This window comes from Mus caroli, unplaced genomic scaffold, assembly GCF_978045245.1.
Source record: "Mus caroli unplaced genomic scaffold, Mus_caroli_1 scaffold_19, whole genome shotgun sequence".
Classification (NCBI taxonomy): Eukaryota; Metazoa; Chordata; class Mammalia; order Rodentia; family Muridae; genus Mus; species Mus caroli.
This window is the reverse complement of record NW_028227274.1, coordinates 56028833-56055047: the sequence shown is the minus strand read 5'-3', so window position 1 is coordinate 56055047 and position 26215 is coordinate 56028833. Positions and strand designations below refer to the sequence as shown.

Here is a 26215-nt window from a genome sequence, read left to right as displayed (position 1 = left end):
CCACTGTAGCGACAGTTGTGCGAGCCTGTAATTGACCAAAAACCATTGAATTGCACACTTACAAATTCTATGGCATACAAATTATACCTCGGTAAAGCTCATTTTGCAAAAATGAAGCCACGACGGGAAAAGAGATACGGGGCATACAGCGTTACACTGTTTGTTCTAACAAAAAAATAATAAGGGAATGAAACCAAAATACCCATTATAGACATGTAGATAATGCATAGTGGTATGTGTATGCTAGAAAATATACATAGCTGTTAAAATGAGTATGGTAAATGTATGTGCATCTGGATACGAAAATAACCATGAACGTGGAGCAAAGCCATGTAAAATAACATGTCATTTTGTAAGAAACTGCAAGCAATATCATGTTTCCTGTAGGGTACATAGGCAAGCATGTCAAAGACATAGGAAACGCTTTAAAAAGAGAAATCACGGGTCACCCCAGAGTGAACCACCGAAAAAGATACCTCAATTAGAGGTTATTCATCTAGAGTGGTTTTTACCTTTATCTGACAATTTTGATCTTTGGCAGGACTGAATTCCTAAAGAACATGTATAGATAGCATAGACCTTAAAAATTCAGCACCCAATTAAATTCTGCCTAAAATTCCAACATAGCTGTCCTCTTCCTGTCATCGCACCTAACTAACTGCCTGAGATAGCGTATGAAGAACAAAGGTTGTTTTGGTTCATGGCTACACACTGTCTAGTCCGTGACCCATGGGCCCATGCTTCGAAGTTACACCCAGGGAACTGCAAGAGGGAGAACACTCATCCCCAAAATGAAAAAGCTAGAGAGAGGCTGGGACTGGGGTCCCACCATCCCCTTAGCAGATAAGTCTGCAGTGACCCTGGCACCCTCCTACTATGCCCCATCTTGAGGTTTCACCACTTCCTGGTAGCGCCATCTGGTGACCAGCCTTCAGCATACCAGCCTTTAGGATATGTTCAATGTTCACACTATGGCATTGGAGTGTTTTGTGACTTAACAAACTCTGTTTGATGACGTTCACTTGGTTGTTGTTCTTGTCCTTTTATCTTTTAAGTGTCACGTTAAGAGTTTAGTTACAAAGCGGTTGATTCAAAACCACTATCCGTGTAATACCTGTCCATTTTTAAGGGATGCGCCTAAGGCTCCAAAGTCAAAGCATACGTTCCTCAAATGTGGCACAAGGCAGAGTTGTAATTTGTGTGGGAAGGAGGAAAGAACCACCCTGATTACTGTACCTAAGGCATCGGATTTGAGCACGTGATCCCAGGTGCTGGTGTCACAAGCTGGAGCCGCCATGGCAAGCCTCGGGGCTTGCATCTTTTCTTGTGTATTTTGATAGTAGAATGTACAGGTCTTTAAAAAAGTTTGTCAGGTCCCCAAGCTTTTCTGTTATAAAATGCTATGGGCGAGGCCATGTGATCTCACAGTTAGGGATCCCACACAAATAAACAAAATCCTATAAAAATAAAGAGTGTGTAAAATTTAGGATGGAAAATAAAGATGCGCGTGCAAATGCCTCAGAGTCCAAGAAAATTTCTCAGATTCATAAAACTGTAAACCATGACAAGCTAAGGACTCTATGTAGGACATAGAAGAGCCCCCACCAAGAAAACAGTAAAGTTATCCAGAGGAGGGAACTTGATCCTGCCCTATATTGTAGTGAAACAATCACTTCTTGAAAAAAATCACAACAAAATCTAATCATTAGAAAAAAAAATATCGATTTGATTAAATTTGGTCAAAAATGCATTTATAGGCATCTGAGGTTGTAATTTAGAAGACGGCGGTGTTTATTCTAAAGATGGCATAGAGCGATGTCCTCCTCAACCTTGAAGATTTTGGAAATGTCACGGGAAGGGATGAGTCCCGGACTATCCTGCCTTAAAGACCCAGCCCCTGCAGACAGTGATGGGCGTCCTCAAATCGGCGTGTTCTCCTTCAGACTTTATCTAGCTATTTCCGTTTTCAGAAGTTTGCTTAGAAGATGGTAGATGAGAGACACGGGAGTATTTCTGGGCAGGCCCCATTCCACCCTACAGTCCCCAGAAAGGGAGGTGTGAGAGGTGGCTTGGCACTGTGCTGTTTAAATATAGACAAACAGGTCCAGACATGGACATTTCTAGATTGAGACCGAAAGGTCAGGGACGAAGCAGTTACCAGAGAGTCTAAGGCTTAGTGATCATCTGATTTAGTATAATGACCCAGGAACAGAAAGCATGGCAGATTTATTGAAGATGTTCATATATTGAAACCATCAGCTCCACTGTCCACTGTTGACCTGCTGGGTTACTAAGCATGGCAGATTTATTAAAGATGTCTGTATATTGAAACCATCGGCTCCACTGTCCACTATTGACCTGCTGGGTTACTAAGCATGGCAGATTTATTGAAGATGTCCGTATATTGAAACCATCGGCTCCACTATACACTGTTGACCTGCTGGGTTACTTCCAACACGACTGAACAGTTTACACAAATATGTGAGTAATGCAGGCTGAACAGAGGGGAAGACAGGAAGGAAGATAAGAAGTGGACTGGAGACAACTGGAAGAAAAGGGTGATTTAGAAAAGTCACTTTAACCATCTCTGAGGAAGATAATTAAAGACTCCTGCGTGGTTTTAAAGTATCAATGTAATTGTAGAAGCTCAGAAAAGAAATGGGCCCGCAGGAGAGTTTAGAAACCTCTTTAGAAGTAATGGAGTAGAAATGGGGGGAGGGGGAGGGGTGCTGGAGAGGTGGCTCAGTCAATAAAGGTGACAGACATATGGTGCAGGCATGAGGACCTGAGTGCAACCCACAACACCTTCAAAGGATCAGACCTTATGTTAGGCGGTTCATGCAGCCAAAGCTTTGTTGGAGAGTTATTTCCAACTGTTAAATTATAAATCAATATAAATATATTAAGCAGGGCAGTGGCCATGCACGCCTTTAATCCAAGCACTTGGGAGGCTGAGACAGGTGTGATCTCTTGAGTTCAAGGCCAACCTGGTCTACAGAGCAAGCTCTGGGAGATATGTCATATGTATCTTGATGGATGGATGGATGGATAGATGGATGGATGGATGGATGGATGGATGGATGGATGGATGGATGGATGGATGGAGAGAGAGGGTACACACCATTTGAGAGAGAATCAGATCTAGGAGTAGCCAAACTGAGCCCTCAGATTCTAAAAACAACCAACTAGAAAACTCAAAATTCACAATCTAGCTCATTATTTTTGTGATTACTCTTAAATTTTCATAATAAAGTTCCCCCCAAACCAGAAAATCTATGGATTCACATCATTATGAATTTCAGAATACTAAAAGCAAAATGAAAATACTTAACACTTTTAGAGGGGGGAGGGAGGATAGATTCTCTTCAAATAAACAAAAATACAGGGTAAATGAAATAGCAGACTATCTTCAATATTTCTAAGGGAAATAATTTTGAACTTAAAATTTCAAACTTAGTAGTATGTAAGGCCAATCAAAGTAAGGCATTGTCAAAAGCCTATTTGGTAATTTATTTTATATTCACATGACCTCTCTGAACTAATTGACAAACTATATATTTGAATTTGAATCCAAGAGACAGTGATTACATATGTATAGCCACACCTTAGTCCCACTAGCATACAAGTTACTAGCTAGAGACGTTTAAACAGATACCTTTAAACAGATGGTGTGAAATAAAGAGATGGGGCAGGACCTGAGGAGGCTGAGGTAAGAGGAAGGCAACTTCAACTGCATCCTAGACAACACGGTCAGTTAACCTTGTAAGACTTTGCTTCAAAATGAAAAGAGCCTAGAGACAATAGCCCAGTGGGTAAGCACTTGCCTAGTGTGTGTAAGGTACTAGATTCAATGCATAGTCTCAAAAAATTATAATTTTTGACCCTGGTTGAGAATTCAGTAAAAGAACATTTCAAAACCATTTAAAGGATGCTACCAGAAGAGTGGAGAGAAAATGGTAGTACCCAAACCTGAGTTGGAGACACGAGGAAAGGACAGGAAATAGGATTGGCTTGACAGATGTTAAGAGAAGGGGGAACATCTATGAAGTGGCAGGTAAGCTTGGAATAGCAAGCATGTGCTGGATCACAGATACACACACTTTCAAAGTTCTTTTGAGGACCAGCTGGATGCTTCTGTAGGAAACACACCAAGACAAAAGCGTGAGAGGACGGTGTGAAATAAAGAGATGGGGAAAGAGAGTCCAGGCATCTGTTAGTAAAAAGACAACACAAAAGGATTTCAGAACACTGAAGACTAAACAAGAAAGGAAGGAAGGAAGGAAGGAAGGAAGGAAGGAAGAAAGGAAGGAAGGAAGGAAGGAAGGAAGGAAGGGGGAAGGAAGGAAGGAAATGAAGGAAGGAAGGGGGGAAGGAAGGAAGGAAGAAAGGAGTTTACCAGAGGATGAAGTTGGTCGTGAGCGCCCTCCTGTCGAAAACCATCAAATGCAACTCACAGAAACTCACAGAATGTCATACAAACCCAGTAAGGATATTAGAAATTTTAATAAATAAGTTTGTTTGTTTGTTTGTTTTTAACTTGTTACTTATTTGTCGCCAAGCAAAAGAGTGCGGCTCCCTAAATTCTCCTCCCTGTTAACCACCTTTAGAGGCCACAGCTGTGCCCAGGATCCCACACAAAGCCTTCGTCCTTGGTCGCCACCACCTCAGCGGACATCTCTCTTCCCACAGCTGTTTCCTCCCCTTTCAGAAGCTGGCCCCCTCTTTCATGGAATGCTTCCTCTCTGGGGGAGTATTTCGAGGTCCACAAGGACACTATCCCTCTCCTACAGGGGCAGGGTCAAGAAGGAAACTTTCAGAAAGGAGCCATCTGATTGGATGAGGTGCACTGGGAGCACCAGTCATGTGACCGATTTAATCCCGCCTCCTTAGTTTTTTGTTTTTTGTTTTTTTCTGAGACAGGGTTTCTCTGTATAGCCCTGGCTGTCGTGGGTCTCACTCTGTAGACCAGGCTGGCCTCGAACTCAGAAACCTGCCTGCCTCTGCCTCCCAAGTGCTGGGATTAAAGGCATGCGCCACCACTGCCTTGGTATCTTGTCAAAGGCTTTTATTTACGATGAGAACACCGAAAGACAGTTAGGAAGCTGTGGTTTTAAAGCTGCTTGTAATTTTTTTTTTCCTATGAAGATGAGAACGAATGCAGGACTAAGCCAGGCATCTGTGAAAATGGACGCTGCGTTAACATCATTGGGAGCTACAGGTGTGAGTGCAATGAAGGATTCCAGTCGAGTTCCTCCGGCACTGAATGCCTCGGTAAGTGAACACGTGACTATTTCCCTGGGTGAGTATAGCACGTCTATGATGTCATCGCAGAACAGCTCGGCACATTCACCCTTGTCTGTTGAACAGACCTTGTACAAGACCAGTACTCCGCACGTCCCCCCACCCACAGATACCCATCTATTAAAATGATGTATCTATATGCCTACGCCTTACATGCCCATGTAACGTAAGTAACAACCTGAAACAGTCTTTCCAAAGGGGAAATTAGTTAAGCTCTGTGGAAAATGTGACTTCAGTAAGGCTGACATCAGGAGCTGATTTAATTCCAAAAAGAAAATATTTTCAGTGTGAGGTAAGCTCTCCCAATACTAATGCAAAGCAAACACCGCACGCCTCCAAAGCGCAGCAGGGGTTAATTTTTACATTCCAGTCCAGAAAAAAAAAATGCTTGACAAAATAATTTCTAATTGGAAATATGACCTCATGGGCACTGTAGCACGCTGAACCGATGCTGAAATGTATACACTGCAGCAGGTGCTGTTAATGACGACGGCAGCTGTAAACGTAGGGTGTGGTCAACTTTAAAGGAACCGGAGAAAGAGGAGAGATCACCTGGTAGGTGGCCCAGTCGGGCCAAGCATCAGATGCTCATCAGCCTGCTGCTTTCATTCCTAGGGATATTTTTTATACCCGACAATGTATTTTATTATCTGTTGTCTCCGATCTAAGCCTTTCCCAGACGTATGTCTTTAAAGACACTACTTTCTGCTCATATTATGGTCTTACTAGGACAGTTGGCTTATGAGACCATGTTGAAGGCTTTTCTCCATGCTTGCATCACAGAAGCCTCTGTACTTATGTTAATCTGCTATCTACAATGCACCAAGTCCTCTCCCTGTAGACAGTAACAGCATAACTACCACACTCATAACATAGTCTTAAATTTATTCTTCATTTCCCTACCTAGCATCACTTTGTCTAACAGGAAAAAGCTTCATTCGATGTTTCTTCCTCTTGGGTTCTCTGGGACTACAGCTCCTAACCATTTGCCTATCACTTTCATTGAATCAAAAAGAATATAATTCTAGTTCTATTGAATAACTCATTCAATTTTCCATTGAATAACTTTTATCAAGTTTAATACTCTATTCCTAGTATAAACACCATAGGGGAGGGGGTGTATTGTCAACAAACAATCGCTAAGCATCGGCCACTCACGCAAGAAGAACACTGAGTTTTGAAGGTTTTGCCTATAAGGAGAGCATGATGGTCCACTGAAAACCAAGCTGACTGGTACCCCGGTCTTGACTCTCATCTTGTGTTCCGCCTCAGACAACCGCCAGGGTCTGTGCTTCGCTGAGGTACTGCAGACAATGTGTCAGATGGCCTCCAGTAGCCGCAACCTCGTCACAAAGTCGGAGTGCTGCTGTGACGGTGGCCGAGGCTGGGGCCACCAGTGTGAACTGTGTCCACTTCCAGGAACCGCCCAGTACAAAAAGATATGTCCTCATGGCCCAGGATATGCCACTGATGGAAGAGGTAATGCGCTGAGGGCACTTGAGGCGTCGTATCAGACCAGTTAATTTCGTACATCCACATTAATGTAAAAGAAATGTAAGAGGCTAATTCTTTCAAAATTCTGCCTGAAAGTCTGGTACTCTATGCACGAATCAAAAGAATATTCTTGCCTAATGCTGTATACAGGTGTGTGTGTGTGTGTGTGTTTGCACACATGTCTACACACTTGTGTACACGTGTGCACGTGGAGGCCAGAGGAACTCTCCAAGTAGGCCAGGCTGGCCCGCCTGTGCACTTTAGGAATTTGGCTGTTTTCATCTATCTCACCACCCCTGGCCTTTTAAAATGCAGGGTCTGGGGCTCTAACTCACATCTTCATGCTTGCAAGGCGAGCACTTTACCCACTGAGTTATCTCCCCAGGCCATGTTCCACAAAATTTAAGAGATCTATTCCTATGTCAAACCCAAGGGAGACTTTACTGCTCTCACTTAACAGAGGCGGAAACGGAAGCACAAACCTATGGTAACAATAAATAATGTCCCGAAAAACGTGGGCAAACCCTATCTGACCCCAAAGGCCTTGGGCACTAATAACCTTCAAACTGCGCTTGCCTTGTTTAAAGAAACGGTGCACAGCTGAGTGTGGGTAGGAATTTATTCTATTTTCAAGCTACTTCCACGCCAGCAAGTTTCATAATTAGCTAGAGGTTTCCACTTTTCTGTGTGTATGCAACCAAGTGTTTTGTGGCTGTTATGAAAGATAAACTGGTTCCCTCCATTGCTGTGAAGACTCCCGGCCAGCACCTGACTGCTAACTGAAGCCTTCCTTCAGAGTCTCAAGGCAGGTGGGACCTGGAGGCCCGGATTTATGGATAGTAAATTATCACATATTTCAAGTGGCATCTTTCTAACACGTACCAAAAATGATAACTTCCACTTAGAATATAAAATGAAGAGTCCGGCATGAGCCTTCCGGCATAGCCCTCTCATGGTTTTCTCCCCGTGTCTCTCTCTCTCTCCCTGCCTCCTCAGATGCCTCTGTTTCCCTCCCCGGTTGCCCTTCCCTGAGAAGTGAAAAGGGACTTTCCCAGAACTTCCCTGGTCGTTCCACCTCACCCTTTCCGAAATCCTCCTCACGTCCAGCTGTCTCCAGTGCGCACACGTTAGCTTCTCTCCTCTTGCTCTACAGATATCGACGAATGTAAGGTGATGCCAAGCCTCTGCACTAATGGCCAGTGCGTCAACACCATGGGCTCCTTCCGGTGCTTCTGCAAAGTTGGCTACACCACGGACATCAGCGGAACAGCTTGTGTAGGTAAGATGTGGCTGTACACCTGGGGTTTGGCAACTCCTGCTTCCTACAGACCGAGCACCGTCAGGGGAGCACTGACCTATGCTTCCTACAGACCTAGCACAGTCAGGGGAGCACTGACCTATGCTTCCTACAGACCTAGCACCTTCAGGGGAGCACTGACCTATGCTTCCTACAGACCGAGCACCGTCAGGGGAGCACTGACCTATGCTTCCTACAGACCTAGCACAGTCAGGGGAGCACTGACCTATGCTTCCTACACACTGAGCACCTTCAGGGGAGCACTGACCTATGCTTCCTACAGACTGAGCACAGTCAGGGGAGCACTGACCTATGCTTCCTACAGACTGAGCACAGTCAGGGGAGCACTGACCTATGCTTCCTACAGACCTAGCACCTTCAGGGGAGCACTGACCTATGCTTCCTACAGACTGAGCACAGTCAGGGGAGCACTGACCTATGCTTCCTACAGACCTAGCACCTTCAGGGGAGCACGGGCCTATGCTTCCTACAGACTGAGCACAGTCAGGGGAGCACTGACCTATGCTTCCTACAGACCTAGCACCTTCAGGGGAGCACGGGCCTATGCTTCCTACAGACTGTGCACAGTCAGGGGAGCACTGACCTATGCTTCCTACAGACCTAGCACCTTCAGGGGAGCACTGACCTATGCTTCCTACAGACTGAGCACCTTCAGGGGAGCACTGACCTATGCTTCCTACAGACTGAGCACAGTCAGGGGAGCACTGACCTATGCTTCCTACAGACCGAGCACCTTCAGGGGAGCACTGACCTATGCTTCCTACAGACTGAGCACCTTCAGGGGAGCACTGACCTATGCTTCCTACACACTGAGCACAGTCAGGGGAGCACTGACCTATGCTTCCTACAGACTGAGCACCTTCAGGGGAGCACTGACCTATGCTTCCTACACACTGAGCACCTTCAGGGGAGCACTGACCTATGCTTCCTACAGACCTAGCACAGTCAGGGGAGCACTGACCTATGCTTCCTACAGACTGAGCACAGTCAGGGGAGCACTGACCTATGCTTCCTACAGACCTAGCACCTTCAGGGGAGCACTGACCTATGCTTCCTACAGACTGAGCACCGTCAGGGGAGCACGGGCCTTTTCAGCTTTCACTATACTAGCCGGAAGTCTCAGTAATGATCCTCTTAACGACAGAGCTCTTGTTTGGTTTGTTTGTTTGCTTGCTTGCTTGATTGCTTAACTGTGTGGGACACAAGGGTCCAGGTCATCTCAGATTCTGTGCAGTGGGGGAAACATAAAAGTCAAAAAATGAGCTTTCAATATTTTCATTTTAATTTAAAATTTTACAAACACACATCTATTTGGTAAAGAAAAGGAAGTGGGCTTTTCCTGTGGATCCGGTGTGTTTGTGTGTGAAGAAGAATTCATTTTTAATAATTTCTCATGAAGTGCAGCATCTAAGCATCATCTAAAAGCTCTGCTTGCAAAGAAATCTCACCAAAGCATCCTCTGGCTGTTTACATGTATTTCTCTTCTTTAAATCGTAATCGTTGATCTGTGCCATTTTCTGACGAACAGAAGGCTGTGGGAGAGCCTTCTTGTACCCTTTCAAACAGCTCTTATTTCTCTCTATTTCCCCAGCTTTATGAGACACCCTCTTAAATTACCAACTTTACAAAGGTTAAGCAAAACGGACCAACTCCACAAAAGCATTTTAGTCACACAGTAGAAACAGCAGACAGGGGAGTAGCCAGGAGTGGGCTCCAAATCAGGAGTTTCTGCGTGCAGCAGGCCTCCATCCATCCCGGGAGCTCTGTGGAGGAAATGGAGATTGTCTGCCATCAGTCACAGTCCTGGCAGTAAAGAGTTGGCATAGCCCAGAGAGGACAGACCAAGTAGAGCTTAGCATCAAGATTGTGTCAGTCGGTGGTTCTCAACCTTCCTGATGCTGTGGCCCTTTAATAGATCCCCTCGTGTTGTGCTAAAACCCTCCGTGTCCTTCCCCCACCATAAAATTATTTCTCTCTATTTCCCCATAAAATTATTTTCGTTGCTACTCCATAACTGTCATTTTTTTAGAGGAGCAGCATTTCAGTTTGTAAGACAGTCTGAAATGTTATTTCCCAATGGTGGCGACCATCATAAGGTTGAGACCCACTGCTGTAAGTGGACAGCAGGGTGTAGAGATGCCACAAAGCAAGGGTTCACCAGAGCTTATGTACCTCCACCCTGGGGCCAAACAAAAGGAACAGAGGGGAAAGTGGTGAGACCCTGAGAGAATAGAGTGTTGAGAGAGCATCAGTGAGAAGCTGCCGTGGGGAGCCACTGGCTCAGCATAAACCCACGCCAGAGAGACTGGAGGAAATGGGAGTGTTCCTAAGGTCTAGTCTAGCCTGACTAAGTTGAAGAGTTTCTTAAGTTTGTTTTTTTTGTTGATTTTTTTTTTTTTGAGCCCAGACAGTCGTCTAGACATTACAAGATCTAGCCAAGATCTGTGCATTGATCCTCAAAATACACCAGTCTGCTACTTTAGAGAAAACTGTTGTAAGCGTCATTTCTTGCTGGATGGATTCACTGTATGTTGTAGAGGGAAATCAAGAAGGACGGAGTGAGAATGTGAGGAGGATGGAGAGGCTGGTCCTTTCTCATAACCAGGACTCTCATGTTGCTCTCTCCTCTACTTAGACCTCGATGAATGTTCGCAGTCTCCAAAGCCGTGTAACTTCATCTGCAAGAACACCGAGGGCAGTTACCAGTGCTCCTGCCCACGGGGGTACGTCCTGCAGGAGGACGGAAAGACGTGCAAAGGTGAGGGGAGTCCCAGCAGCCACCGCCCATCGTTCTCTCTCTCTTCAGCAATGTTTGCATATTAGCCTTGTTAAAATGCTGCTCCAGGAAACTTTACCAGGGCTCCTATTCTAGAAGGAAGGGGGACTTAAAAATCTAAATTAAAATATGTTGCTCCTTAGAAATGAAAAGAAATAAAGTCTGCATAAATGCACATACACACACACACACAGGACTATTTTATTTTTTTTAGCCAAGGACCTCAAATTTACTTCAAAGGAAAGTGGTTGGAACTGCTTGTCATCACATTAAACAAAATAAGCCAGCCTCTGGAATGCAAGCATCCTGTTTTCTGACATATACACAATCTAGACTTTCTTTAAGGAGTACAAAAATGTCATAATGAAACCCACTAGTTCATATGCTATCCTAAATGTTTAAAAAAAATTAAATAAAATTTAAAAAGAAGTCTGCCATGAAAGTGCAGAACTCTTTTGGGAAGGTGGTCAGAGGAGAGAGGGTGAAACAAGAAGAGACATTGGGATGGTAAATTTGAGCAAGTCACACATTTATAAAAAAATACCATAACCCCCCCACACACATTCATTTGGTAACTTTTAAAAATGGATGCAAGAGTTGGTAAGAACTGTCAGGACCTGGAGTTCTGGTGGCTGCCAACCTCAGGCCCCACCTCAGGCCTACACACATCCGCGTTTACTGCAGACAGGTGAGGAGTCGGAGTGTATGCATGAATTTGTGCACACACACTTATTAAAAACAATTAGCATGCCAGGTCTGATCACTAACATGGCTTCAGTGCTGTGCTGTGTTTGATTTTATAGGAACCCAAAGGACTGAACAGACAATTTAACTGTATTCTCTGTGAAGCAACACTTTCTTTCCAAGATATATTTAAAAATCATAACAATAATTACACAAAAAAGTAGCAAGTGCTGGGATTCCCTTGAACCTGTTCAAGGAAATGGTTCGGCAGAACTGACTTTTCCTGCCCAGTGTCTGTAAAATGCGTGGAACTCGTACCTTCCACTGTACACAGGACTTACTTTGAATGTATTTTCCCAAATTAAGTTTTACTCAAATCAAAATCAGATTTTGAAGAGTCCAGATATTCATTCTAAGTTTATAGTTGTTCTGGTCTTGCTTGTGGGGGGCAGGGGGAGTGGGTGTTTGCTGTTTTTAAGACAGATTTCTCTGTGTAGCCTTGTCTGTCCTGGAACCCACTCTGTAAACCAGGTTGGCCTTAAACTCACAGAAATCCTCCTGCCTATGCCTCTGCCTCCCATGTGCCACTCCTGCCTGGCAGGAGCTGTGGTTCTGCTTCTTCTCTTATAAGTAATGGTGTTACCATTTGGATCTGGTAACCCTCCCTCCATTTCCAAACTCTGCTGTGCTTTTATTTAATATTCCCTTTAATAAGAATAGGTAACTATCTATGTACCAAACCACATTAACTACAAGATGGGACAACTTTTCCATGTTACCTTTGCAAAGGGTGGACCTGCTGTGTTTTGGCCATCCAGTTTCTTGTTTTAAGACCATTTTGCCCTATAATCCTTTAGCCATGCTGTCCCAATTAGCAGCCTTCTATACTTAGGCTGCTAAATATGTACATTCAAACCCTCCCTCATACACATATGGGAATCTACAGACTGCAGCTGAAGTTTAAACCCAATCCCTCCCACCCCCGAAAAATGCATGACTTCTCCTGGGCTTCTCTGTCATTTCAGACCTCGACGAATGTCAAACCAAACAGCACAACTGCCAGTTCCTCTGTGTCAACACCCTGGGGGGATTCACCTGTAAATGTCCGCCCGGTTTCACCCAGCATCACACGGCTTGCATAGGTAAGGCAAATTGCAGTCAAGATCTTTGACAGACGGCTCAATCTGGCCTAAGGATACAGATGTTTGCTGACCAGAATAGCATCCACCGGGAAGAAGGCCTGGACATGCGTTTGCACACACAGTGACCACACTGTACGGTGTCTCGGCATCCCATCCTCAGTACAGTTGTTAGATCAGGGAAGAAGTCCTGCCATGCAGTTGTACAGCAGGCATATTTTAAACCATACTTCGGTGTCACAAGCCAAACACAGCTATGATGCTCAGATACAATACGATTAAAGGCTGGCCTGGAAATTTTTAATTGTATTACAGAAGGCACATTTCAAGAGATCCTTAGTCTGTATTATTTAAAATGGTGCCTCTAGTAACTCTAAAATACATTCTAGTTACAAGTCACTGAAAAACCCATGCTATGCTGCTCTTGCTAATGAATTCTGATCTGACTTAAAATGCTTGCCCCACCAAATGAAAACATGGGCTTGTGCCCCTCAGTTTATTTCATGGAGTGAGATTTAATTGACAGACCACATAACCAGGAAGCTTGACTCTTTCCCTCTGTCTCATGGCTTTGCTAGATAACAATGAATGTGGGTCTCAGCCTTCCCTCTGTGGCGCAAAGGGGATCTGTCAGAACACTCCTGGGAGCTTCAGCTGCGAATGCCAAAGAGGGTTCTCTCTGGATGCCTCTGGGCTGAACTGTGAAGGTGAGTCCACGTGCATAGGGAGCCTGGGTGTGGGGGCTTCAGAAATGGTTCCATAAAGCATGGGCCATTCAAGCCTGAGCTCAGATCCCAGTACCCAGGTAAATGCCAAGTAGGCATGGGACCTCTTCTGTAATCCCCATGCCCTGGAGGCGGGATTGGAATCTGTGGAGCAGGCAGGATAGCTACACTAGAGGAATCCGAATGGTCTGGGTTTAGCAAAAGACCCTGTCTCAATATACAAGGTATAGCACAATACAGGAACACACACACACACACACACACACCTCCCTGTGTATCCACATTTGCCCATGCACAAAAGAACATGCATATGCATACACACCACATACATATACACAGACAAAAATAATATTTAGACTCTGCACCCATGATGCCTCCCACACAATAGGTATTTTTCTCTTGGGAAATCCAAAGGAACAGCTGACTGGGAGAAAAATAAGAAAACTATCACATGGGGGTCTTCAGTGTTTACGTGGCACGTGCTGACGTCACATTCAGGAAGGCAACGTTAGCGTTGTATGTCTCAGATTCTGACACCAGCCACATCACCTTTATGCTTTTGCATTGTGTTCTAGTTTATATTATCCTGTTATCCTTTTTTTAAAGTTATTCCTAAAAATAGAATGGTTTCCATTCTAGATACAATCAAAATGTGAAATATGCTCTTTGTATGAGTTATAGGACTTTTTACATGCATTTTCAGCCATTTTTATTTAAAATTTTTAATTTTTTGTATCTGAAATCAATAGACATCGAAGTATTCTGAGCCTACAGCTGCTTGCCATGTGTGAATTCAGCTCGTGACCATCCACATAAGATACCATTTATTAATTATCCATGTAAATTTGTTACACACACATCAGACATGCCAATTTTATTTCACTCTTTTGGGGTAGATTTCAAAGCCTTAGTTGTCATTCCAAAAGTGTATGCATATATTAACAAAGAAATTATTCCATATGTCGTACCACATCTTGCCTAAAAATAACAACAACAAATTCAAATACTTTAAAGGGATTTGCATCTAATTAGTCTTGACTGACAATAAAAAATATTTGCGTGCAAAGCCATTATATTTTACAGATAACTCCGTAGTATTTGTATCTTCCCCGCAATGGGGATTATGCATGAATCGCTTTTGAATCAACTACAATCTTTAATATATAATTTACCACATAAATCATACCACATGGAGCTAGTCGATTCAAATGTACCACATTTGTGGCAACTATGGTTGATTTGCTGAAGCTAAGCTGTGACTCAGAGCCCTGGTGTGCTGTGGTTGGTGGGACAGCATAAGAATAAGGTGGTTTCTTATCTCAGCCATCCATTCCTTGCACCATCACTGACGCATAACCATGCTGAAGAAAAGCCCAGTCCCTCCATAAGCTGTGCGTTGTTTATTTGTTCCCTTTAAAGGTTGTGTTTGAAATGTGTTCACCAAGGGAATGTGCAGAGTGTACTGGGGTTGTTTTTGCAGATGTCGATGAGTGTGACGGGAATCACAGGTGCCAACATGGCTGCCAGAACATCCTGGGAGGTTATCGGTGCGGCTGCCCGCAGGGCTATGTCCAGCACTACCAGTGGAACCAGTGTGTTGGTGAGCATTCCTTGGTGGCCCAGCCCTTGGCTTTTCTCAACGTCGGTGTCTGGATAAGCTAAATAATAGATGTTATAGTTGCAGGACAGACTCCTAAAACCTAAAAGCCAGTTTAACCATGTAAGGTTATTGTGTGAGAGGGCTAGGGTTAGCTCAGTGGAAGAGCACTTGCCTAGCATGTGTAAGGTCCAGGGTTCTCTCCCACCTCTATGCACTGTTAAAAGGGTGAACAGGAAAAGTCTGCATAAAAGCATTGATGCACAACCGGGGTTTTATTGTGCTCATCTCTGTATTTGTGCATGTGACAAAATCTATCATAAACATGTTTTTGGAATATTTAAAGGCACATCAATTAGAGGTGTAGTCATTCTGACTTTTGATGTACTGTGAGGTTGGGGATGGTCTCAAAACCATGCTTTGCTGCTTTTCAATACTAATTTGTTAGATTTAGTTCACGGAAGTGTTCACCCATTACCCTGGTCTAACTCTAAAGGACCCTTTCCATCCTTTTGTGACAGGGCCTCCTGTAGTCCAGGCTTGTCTATAACTTGCTATGTAGCCCCAGGCTATCCTAGATCCTGCCACCTCTACTTCCCCAGGGCAAGGACTTCAGACATACATCACCGTGCCTGGCTAGGAATTCTAAGTCCCCGAGGATGAGACTTAATGAGTATTGCAAAGTTGCTTTAACATAGAAAAGTAACTAGTCAGAATAAATGCTGCTGACAACTCCAGACAAAAATGTTTATAAAAGAAAGCACAACAGGAATTCTGTTCTGTTCTCTGCACTGATAGAAATCACGGAAGAGCTCCCCATAAGAAACCCCTGATCAAAGAGACCATTATTCTTCCTGAGTAGCCTGACTGAGGCTACGCCCAATTTCATGGCTCTATTTGAACACACTCCATAGCTGCCCTGTCCAACACATTGTGAGAGTAGAAGCTTGCATTGCCCAACAGGAGAGCAGCAGATCCCCTTCCCGAACCCCACACCAGAGAGCAGCAGACTGCTTCCTTGTCTCTGAAGTGATTTAAGATACTACACACGTCATTCAAATGTGCCGTAATGATCCACCAAACGAATTGATTCTATGTGATCTTTTATGTTCCTCTCAAAAGAATTTTCTAATGGCAGCTTAATGAGCTGAGAAGAAAACCAAAGGTTTTGTAAGAGAAATGAGGTCCATGAAGTTCTTCTTATCGGCTCTGTGGCCTCCTGCCAGGCCAGGGGCTGATGCTTCGCCACAGCAGATCTGCACATCTGTGATGGGAGGAGAGGCAGACAGCCTGTGATTCAGAGCAAGACCTGATGACTACGTGTGGGGACGTGTCACTGATGAAACCCATTGTTTTGCACACTAAAAATGATGAACAAAAAATTTTTAAAACGTGCAGCTAGCAAAGAAAGATAAGGCTAAAGCTTTAAACGATTATCAAAGCATTGAGTTAAACAACCAATCAAACAATTGCGTAAATATAATTCACTTCTTTCTTTTTTCTTAATGGAAAAAAAAATGTTGTGAAATTCCTTAAGCCCTGATATATTCATATACTGAAGCCATGTGCTATCAAGCCCTTTAAACTATAGAAAGTAGTGGTTTTGACTATTAAAGATGATGTAGAATTTTATTTTGTTTATTTATTTTGTATTTATATGAGTACACTGCAGTTGTCTTCAGACACACACTAGAAGAGTGCATCAGATCCCATTACAGATGGTTGTGAACCATCATGTGGTTGCTGGGAATAGAACTCAGGACCTCTGGAAAAGCAGTCAGTGCTCTTAACCGCTGAGCCATCTCTCCAGCCCAATGTAGAACTTTATTAAATTATGGTGTTTGTAAATTCTCTAGGCCCATCATTTAAGTAAGGACTGCAGGCTTCATGGTTAGTTTTGCAGAACTTAAGGCAGAATGAGTCTCTAGTAGTCAGTTTACACAGAATTCTTTGCTTCAATGAGAACTCAAAAAGAAATTAGAACACATAGAAGTCACCGGTTCAAGTTTTTACACTTCTTAAAGTTTGGATCCGTAAACATGCACTGCAAAACCATCTGCATGAGCCTGTAGTAACTTTGGAGTTTCTGTTGCGGAATGGCCTGTGTGCCGCTTGAAAAGGTGCGGTACCATCCCAGTTTCCTTTCCACGAGTTCATGAGTTAAGTGCTTTATTTAGCCTAGACCTCCAGAGTCCAGACCCAGGCCTGCGAGTCTCCTAATCAGAGAAACACCTTGAACAGAGCAATGGTATTTTCAAGGATGAGGTGTGGTAGCATTTACCTGCCGTGGCAGCATCCATAGACTGAAAAAAAAAAAAAAAAACCCACTGCTCAATGAAAGGAACTGAAAGCAGATAAGCAGGTCTCCCCCAACTTGCTAGAGTTAGCTTTTCTTTCTTAAAGTGCTTATCTTTAGGCAGTCACTCCTTTGATGGACAGAGACAGAACTGCAAAGATTCTGGATCCCTTGATTAAATGGACACTGTTCTTGCTTTTAAGCCACATCCCATGACAATTGGAATTGTAGATGTGGCAGAAAAGGAGTGAACTTTACCCCAGCCGGGAAGCTAATGAATGCATCAAATTAAAATGATAAGAATTAGGACCAAGCTCAGATTACCTGCATCTGTTCATATAAATACCCTGCGACTGGAGGGAGGAGAGAGAGTGTGAGGGCTTTCATGTAGTCTTCTCCTCTGGTGAACAGTGGAAAGTTTCTGTCAGAACAGCAGACTCCCTCAAATAGACAAACTCCAAAGTTCACTCTGCTCTCCGTGGTACCACCCATCATTCAAGATGAGTAAGCAGTCTCTGAAAGTGATCATTTTGGAGAAAGCTTTTCCTATGAATTCCCACCTTGTAAGTTTTCAGCTCATTACCACAGGGACTTGAGAGAACATCCTAGAACACAGACTATCTGGATGCAAGTAGGGTTCTCTACTACCAGCAAGTATTGTGATCATTTGAAATTGAAAACGGGCAACAGATATGAACATCTGCATGTAAAGGAAATGTTTCAATATGCAATTTTTTTTTTTGCCATTTACTGCAGATAACTTTCAGTTCCTTCTGTATTATAAGCTTTCCCAATACAATCCCAACATAACTAAACAAGGCATTTCAACTCACAGTATATCTCAAACAAGCCTATACTTAACTAAATTCCTACAATGTTACCATGTTATATATTTATAGCATATAAATATGAGAACACTTAGTACTTCCAGAAACATAATCCTGTTTTAAAATGTTCTTGTAAATGGAATATTTAAATTCAATTTACTCAATTAATTGGCTTTCTTGGTAATTTTTCTGACTTACACAATGCCTGAATAAAGTCACGTTGGGAACATGCCATTAAGTTTGTAATCTAATTTAGATTTCCATGTTAGAAGAGAAATGCTACATATTAATGTGAGAACTAATTATGAAAGTGGATGAAGCTTTGGGGCAGAATTTCAGGTCTCTCAAATATAGAAATAAAACAGTGGGTACATTCAGATCTCACATAGCCAACCTACTGAGAATGTATGCATCTTCTGTGCATAAAATAAATGCCAGGAGATTTCGCATATTAAGCAAATGACCATATTTTATATTCAGTGGCTAAGAGTTCTTCATTTACTTGTCTCATTTAATTCTCCAACTATGCACATTACATTAAAATATGCCTAATACCTGTGCTTTCGGTAGCTTCTATCCTGTGCTTTGCAAAGTTCCGTTTCCTGTCTAGTGTCCTCTGCTGGGTCCCAACTCCATCGAGGAACTCTCCCTGAGCGGCCGCGGGTCCCCACGCCCACACCCAGGAATCACTGTGTTCCCCGGGTATGCACACTCACAGATGGGCCTGCTCGCATCCAGGCAGACACATATCCACAGACACTCTACACTCCACATGCAGTCCCAGGAGTGGAAAGAGTTCCACGGAACAGATGTGATTCGTGCCCAGCATGAAGTGTGGGTTATAAATAAAGTTCAGAGGAGTCAAACCCAGGGCTAGCTCATCAACCAAACAGTTAGAAGCAACCTCATAATTCCCAAAGTCAGAAGCACCTTGGGGCCTTGAACCTGTGATAACAGCAACTGAAAGCAGACCTGTAATTATGCTCCCGCCAGGCTTCTGAGGACAGAGCTAAGCACTTAGCAGTAAGAGCTCTGTGTCAGTGCTGGCGGGGAGGGCACTGTCAGTACCAGGCAGGCTCTGGAGCAGTTAAAACCACTCTTAGTTCAATAGAGTCAGTCAGGGTCCTTTTCGTAGAAGGCTCTGAATTTCTCAGGGACTCCCTCCCCTATATACATGAAGAGCTGGGGGAAGTGCTAAGGGCCAATGGGCACAAATGCTGATAGAGAGATGGGCTCTTTTAAAAATCCACATAGTTCATGTACAGTAAAATTCACCCTTTTACAGTGTCAGTTGAAAGTGTTTCGGTGTGTTCTTCTAGGAGTATGTAAGTATCAACCCCAGTAGTCTACAATGCCCCTGCCCCCCTGCAATAGAACCTCCATAACAGATAGCTACTAAGCCACTATCCCCTCTTCCTCCCTCCCCCTTCCCCTGGAAACTGCCAATCTGTTCTCTCTCTCTCTCTCTCTCTCTCTCTCTCTCTCTCTCTCTCTCTCTCTCTCTCTCTCTCTCTCTCATTTGCCTAAATTACAGACTTTTGAAATAAGCCTTTGTTAAGAGAGCCAGACAGTGGTGGCACACACCTTTAATCCCAGCACTTGGAAGGCAGAGGCAGGCAGATTTCTGAGTTCCAGGCCCCCTTCATCCCCTCTGTCCCTGCCCCTCCCCTTGGTAAGATCTTCTTTCTTTTCTTTTTTGAACAGATGAGAATGAATGTTCCAACCCAGGTGCCTGTGGCTCTGCCTCCTGCTACAACACCCTGGGGAGTTACAAGTGCGCCTGCCCCTCTGGGTTCTCCTTCGACCAGTTCTCCAGCGCCTGCCATGATGTGAATGAGTGTTCCTCCTCCAAGAACCCATGCAGCTACGGCTGCTCCAACACAGAAGGCGGCTACCTCTGCGGCTGCCCACCAGGGTACTTCAGAGTGGGACAGGGGTAAGACATTGTCCCCAACAGCAGCGACGATGGGTGACTCTTCCTCTCTCCTGAGCCATCAGGGTCAGGCAGCCTTGCTTCCCACCCCTGCAAGGGTGAAACTGGAACCCCTGTGTGTGAACTCCAAGAGGGGAATAGCACTGGGACATAGGCACCATGCAGGGTAGGAGCACTTCCTTTGTGGAGAGCCTGAGACGTTTGCTTCCATGGAAGCTTCAGTCCTTGGTCCTCGTAATAGCTGAGGTTGGTTCATCCTGACTCAAGGCCAGATGCAGCGCTTAGGCAGCTCCTGTGTTAACTGTGAGCGACAGATGTGTGAGTGACGTCCTCCACTGCATCACTCTACTATTTCCACAGATGCTGACCCAGCCACCCCTGAGGAAGGACTTTGTCTCTCTGTTCATCTGGTCTTATGTTGCCCAGAAAGGGATCAGTCCTTCCCCCACAAGGATGCTACCCCTTGGGTAACTGAACTTAGACAGATCTTACCACTTGTGTGTGGTGGGCCCCACCCCGCTCAAGACTGCTCTCCTCAGGGACACAGAAGTTTACAAGTAAATAGGGGTGATCTTCTTCGAAAGGATTAGCAAGTCTGGCAGGCCCTAAGGGGCATGAACCAGTCTGTCCAGCACTGATATACAGTCACACATAACAGAAAAGATTGGGCTTAGCAAGGCTCGCTTTAGAGCCAGTGCATTGCTGCCTTCGGCTGACTAAAACAGGAATGCAGAAATACCAAGTTCTAGAGCAGAGATCTTTGCCTGTGCGGTAAGAGCTGGCTTCAGGCTCCTCTGGGCTTCCATAGCTGCTTTTACCTCCTTAAGTAGACTGCTTTCAAGTGCTTCAATCTAAATAGGACTGAGAGCTGGGGAAGCCCAGGACTCGTCCTCAGAAGAATCTTGCTGTTTCAAAACAAGAGGAAATCTTTCCCTCTGTGTGTGGCAAAGAACAGAACCACAAAGATCAGGTTTTGTGATTAATGCAGTTCCTCGTGTTGTGCCGAGCCCAACCATAAAATAATTTCCGTTGCTATCTCATGACTGTAATCGTGCTCCTCTGGGGGAATTATAACATAAATATATGTATTGTCCCATGGTCTCAGGCGGGCCCGAGGGGTTGCGACCCACAGGATGAGAAGGGCTGCTAGCTGGTTTATAGCGTCTTCCTATGCTTCCATGTTTCCTAAAGACTTTTAGACTGCCCGGGCTAATGGTAATGTCTAAGAATTTTTTTTGCATCTCGTAAACAGCCACTGTGTCTCGGGAATGGGCTTCAACAAAGGACAGTACCTGTCTGTGGATACGGAGGCAGAGGATGACGAAAACGCTCTGTCCCCAGAAGCGTGCTACGAGTGCAAAATCAATGGCTACGCCAAGAAAGATGGCCGACGGAAGAGGAGCGCGCAGGAGCCTGAGCCTGCCTCAGCCGTGAGTAGACACAGAGCAGAAGCCCTGCTTTGCCAAAGAAAAGGGAGGAAAGAAAAAAAGGTTACACACACACATACACACACACACACGTGTTCCTTGGCCCTGCTCACTGATCGTCTGTGCCTCCCTAGGACATGTGCACCTAACCTCTCCCTCAGCTCCTTCACCTATAAAATGAGGATTAAAACTCTCAACCTCTGAATGTTGCTGAACAGGAGCATGTGAAGTGCTTGCCTCGATGCCTGAAGTGCACACCAGTGATTAATAACCCACATACAGGCATCATATAGGCATATAGGCTGTTGGTGATTTCCCGAGGCCAGGGACACTATGAGGCCACCACTTACCTCTCTTTTTAGTTACTATTACTGAGAATTGCCCCTATCAATACACACACACACACACACACACACACACACACACACACACACACACACATACACACACACACACACTGGCTGTGCTTCAGTATTCTGGGTCTCAGAACCCTTTCTTATCTATAGGACCACACTAACTTAGCCCCCAAATCTCTGATACTACTTTAAAATTACAAGTCAATGTTACATGTGTTTTTAAGTAGACTGAAGTATCCAACCCGATATTTAACCATGACAAATCGCTCATCAAGATATAAAGCCTTCCCGTTGTGGTACACAGAACATGACTGTGTGTAAATAATGATGGGTTCCTCGAAGCTTCTGCAACCGTAACCTCACTTAAGCACAAACCCACATCAAAACATTATGGGGTGTGTGTGTATCCTGTCTAACTAAGGCAGCATTCTTACCTCACTTCCTAAGTGACAAATTCGGTTCATATTGTCTGGGCCCTGCTTTTAACCAATCCTGGCTCACTCTACAGATGGCTCCGAGCCTTCTGAGTAAGGAGGCTCCTAGAAAAGTCACAGCCCAGCGATGGTTTCCCTGGGGGCAGGCTCTGCTGTTGAATAGCAATAAGACTTCTCATTTTGACCCCACAAAAGAGAAAATTAGACTCATTTCTTAAATTGTCCTTTTCCATTAAAGTGTTTGAGAATTTCACACATGTATAAAATTATTATGATCATATTGATCCGCATTTCTCCCCCTCAACTCCCTGAAGAGAGCCCCCCACCCCCACAATACAACATTAGTCATTGTCTTACTGGATATGATTAGTGGTGCGCATATACACACTGTGTATGGGACTATCCACTGAAACAAAGACAAACTACCAGTGGCCACAACACCAAAGAAAAGTGACTATCTCTCAACTTAAAAGTTAATCTTAAGCATAATAGTGTATAGTCCCATCAAAGGACCTTGATATGTGACTATTGTCTGTGGCCTAAGTCCTATAACTTTAATGATCTTGTCGAGGCTGGGTGAGGGTCAGGAAGATTCACAGGACATCCTCTGCAGGGTGAAGCTTTTCCCCCACCCTGACAGGAATTTGCAACAGCCTCTTTTACAAACAGCAAATGGCCAGACAGGGAGCAGCCTCAACCTGCCTCTGTGACTATATCAGTCAATCGCAGATGGCCTTTGAGTCCACCTTGTGCCCGGTACCAACTCAAGTATGTTCTTGCTCTTTCCCTCAGGAGGAGCAAATCAGCCTGGAGAGCGTAGCCATGGACAGCCCAGTCAACATGAAGTTCAACCTCTCAGGCCTTGGCTCCAAGGAGCACATCCTAGAACTGGTCCCCGCCATTGAACCCCTCAACAACCACATCCGTTACGTCATCTCGCAAGGGAACGAGGATGGCGTCTTCCGAATCCACCAAAGGAACGGGCTCAGCTACCTGCACACAGCCAAGAAGAAGCTCGCTCCCGGCACGTACACACTGGAAATCACCAGCATCCCCCTCTATGGGAAGAAGGAGCTGAGGAAATTGGAGGAGCACAATGAGGACGACTACCTTCTGGGGGTGCTGGGGGAGGCTCTCCGAATGAGGTTGCAGATACAGCTGTATTAGCCCTCTGCAGACTTGGGCCCCAGCTCAGATCCCAGCACAGCCAGCCTTCAGAAGTGTTTGGAACATCACTGACTAATTTTGAAGAGGAAAAAAACAAAAACAAAAACAAAAACAAAAAAACAAAGAAGGACTTCTATTCCTTTCCTTCTCCCTGATTCAGACTTCGGAATGTTGACCCTCGCAGGGAAGGATAATTTAGACTCTGGTATGGCCAAAGATTTGAGTGCAAAGGCAAACATAGTTACTGTATTTTTTATATAACTTCATTTTTAAATATATTAAAAAAAAACAAACCTTAATGTTCAAGAGATCAGCGTATGGCACTAAATGCACAAAACTAATGTGAGCCTTCTTCCTGTTAGCAGTCTATAACACTTTGGGTATTTTGCTATAGTTGCTAATTAAAAAAAATATAGATGTTTATTTATTTTAATGCAGTAATATATGGAGAAATGAACAAACTATGTAAACAAAAAGGGAAACTCGCTTGTTTTTCTTAGATTTATAAATTTGAGCTATTTCTTTTAGAGGTGCTTTAAAAAAAAAAATCCAATACATTCAAGAGATGTTTTCCTTTAGTTTTTCCGCCAGCCCTCCAACTGGTACGCACCTGACTATTTCAAAGAAAGTCTTGCGGAGCTGAATGGGCAGTGTAATCAGTAATTTAAAAAGATGCAGAAGTCTTTTGATCCTGTCCAAAGGAAATGAAAGCCAGAGCAGCTCCCATGACAATATTTCACATCAGCAGATTCGCCAGGCATCAGGAGAGGAAACTCAACCACTGTAGCAAAATACCTTGACTGCTTGTGAGACCGTTAGCATTGCAGGCCAAACTGTACTGTAATTTCTTCCTCGTAACCTCAAGGACCCACACGTGCCTCCCACAACACCTCATTCTTACCAGGGTGTGCTGTGCACTTGTGGTCCCCTAGGCAGCTGAAGAACCCGCCGTTCCTTTGAGCAGGAACACCTGGCGTTCTGTCGAGTTTGGTGCTGTCGTAGATTAAATGGTGCATTTATTATGTTCATGCTATTCAGGATTGCCATGTGTGCAAACAATCATGCCATGCAGCCAAGGAATATATGTTGATGTTTTTTTTTTTAAACCCATGGTTTTTATTTTTATTTTATTTTTTAGAATTTTCATTAATACTGTAGTTATACACCATATGCCTCATTTTATCATCTTATTGTGTATGAAATATGTTTGTAAAATGAATTGATGTTTAGTTTGCTTTAGCCATTTGAAAAGATGTCACACCAGGAGGTAACCAATAAGAGCACAGCTCCACGTTCTTCTCCCTGGAGAACCCATTCCTGGAAGAGTGATGGAAACCGGAGATACAAATTGGCCAAAGCACACACCGTCATTCCTCTCGCACCTGTGTTGACCAAAGAGTAGTAGCCAGTTATAGCCAATGTTTCGGGGTTTTTTGTTTCATTTTGTTTTGTTTCGTTTTGTTCGTTTGTTTTTCATAACTAAAAAGAAAAAGAGAAACAGTGTAAATTTGTAATCAAGTGTTTGTGAGGAAAACATATTGGTTTTGGTTGTGTTTGTTTTTGTAGGTCTATGTATCAAATATGACACTTTTCTTGCAATAAAGCTTATTTTGGGGTAGTCTTACGGCTGTGTTTCCTGAGACGCCAATGGCTGGTCCATTTGTGGGAGGCACTGGAGACTTCGCTTACAGGGATATTTATTAAAGAACTAGACTGAGAGGGAGCCATGGCTGCAGAAAGGTGAAAGGATGGTGTGCCTTATGCGACAAAGGCAGATGGGGCATTTGCTTCTAGATCTATTCACACGGGGGAGTAGAATTAGAGCAGTGGGCGTTTCCAATTCTCCATGAATCATGAGTGTCCTGGGGTCCAGTTTTCCAGAAATTCCACTCCTTCCAACTGCACATTTGTGGGATGTCTTATTACAGCCCTCGAATCGGCCATAAGGCACAGAAAAGAGCAAAGTTTCCTGAATCGAAATCTTGACGCTGAAGTGAACTGCAGACGTGTATCAATATAAATGGCACATACCCAAAAGCAAGCCAAAGCTTGTCTGCTGCCTTGCCATGCAGTCTACTCTTCGAAGTAAATAGATTTAGCAGGGTATTTAATGTGAATCCTCTCTTGATAGATTGCTAAAATGGGCGTGCACACATACACACACACACACACACACATAGGCATACACGCACACACACTCACACCAAAAAAAAAAAAACAAAAACAAAAAACTTTCCAAGACTTACAAGTTAATTCAATCCAAGGAATAAGAAAACAAGGGAATATTATGACCAATCTTAATTCTGTCCTTTGCCAACCAGAAATTAGCTTCGTGGAATAAGAAAAGTATTTGCCTTGGGGTATCCTTTAAAACTTACCGTGCACATGCAACTTCACCTGGTGTCTATTAATAGTACAGCTTGAGCTCTGTAATGTCAAATGACCTGGAACCAGATTTGACTCTAGTTCTGAATATGGAGTGACGAGCCTCTTACTCCACCTTTAATCTGTTCATGAGGAAGTCTGAAATCCTACAATGTTGGGAGCTTCGTGTGGAACATAAAAAGGGCATTGGGCGTGCAACAAAGAAGAACGCTCAAAGAAAATGACTCCAAAAAGCTTCCACCCAAGTCAGCACTTTATGGGCATCCACGGCTGCTTTATGACAAGTGTAAGTTACGTCATCTTATAGCTCACCACGGAGGATGTTTTAGGCAGCATGTTGTTATTCTCATTTCCAT

At 44.0% G+C, this 26215-nt stretch overlaps 1 protein-coding gene across 1 annotated transcript in view; it reads left to right on the top strand.

Moving 5' to 3' along the window:
• Positions 1–25082, top strand: part of Fbn2 (fibrillin 2) — a 198052-nt gene extending 172970 nt beyond the window's left edge. Inside the window, exons 56-65 of the mRNA XM_021150431.2 lie at positions 5146–5271; positions 6574–6780; positions 7949–8074; positions 10749–10871; positions 12599–12715; positions 13291–13419; positions 14918–15037; positions 19862–20093; positions 21343–21520; positions 23100–25082. Of these exons, the coding sequence (XP_021006090.1) occupies positions 5146–5271; positions 6574–6780; positions 7949–8074; positions 10749–10871; positions 12599–12715; positions 13291–13419; positions 14918–15037; positions 19862–20093; positions 21343–21520; positions 23100–23474 (1733 nt within the window). The 3' untranslated portion in view covers positions 23475–25082. The remainder of the gene's footprint in view (positions 1–5145; positions 5272–6573; positions 6781–7948; positions 8075–10748; positions 10872–12598; positions 12716–13290; positions 13420–14917; positions 15038–19861; positions 20094–21342; positions 21521–23099) is intronic.
• The last annotated feature ends 1133 nt before the right edge of the window (positions 25083–26215 follow it).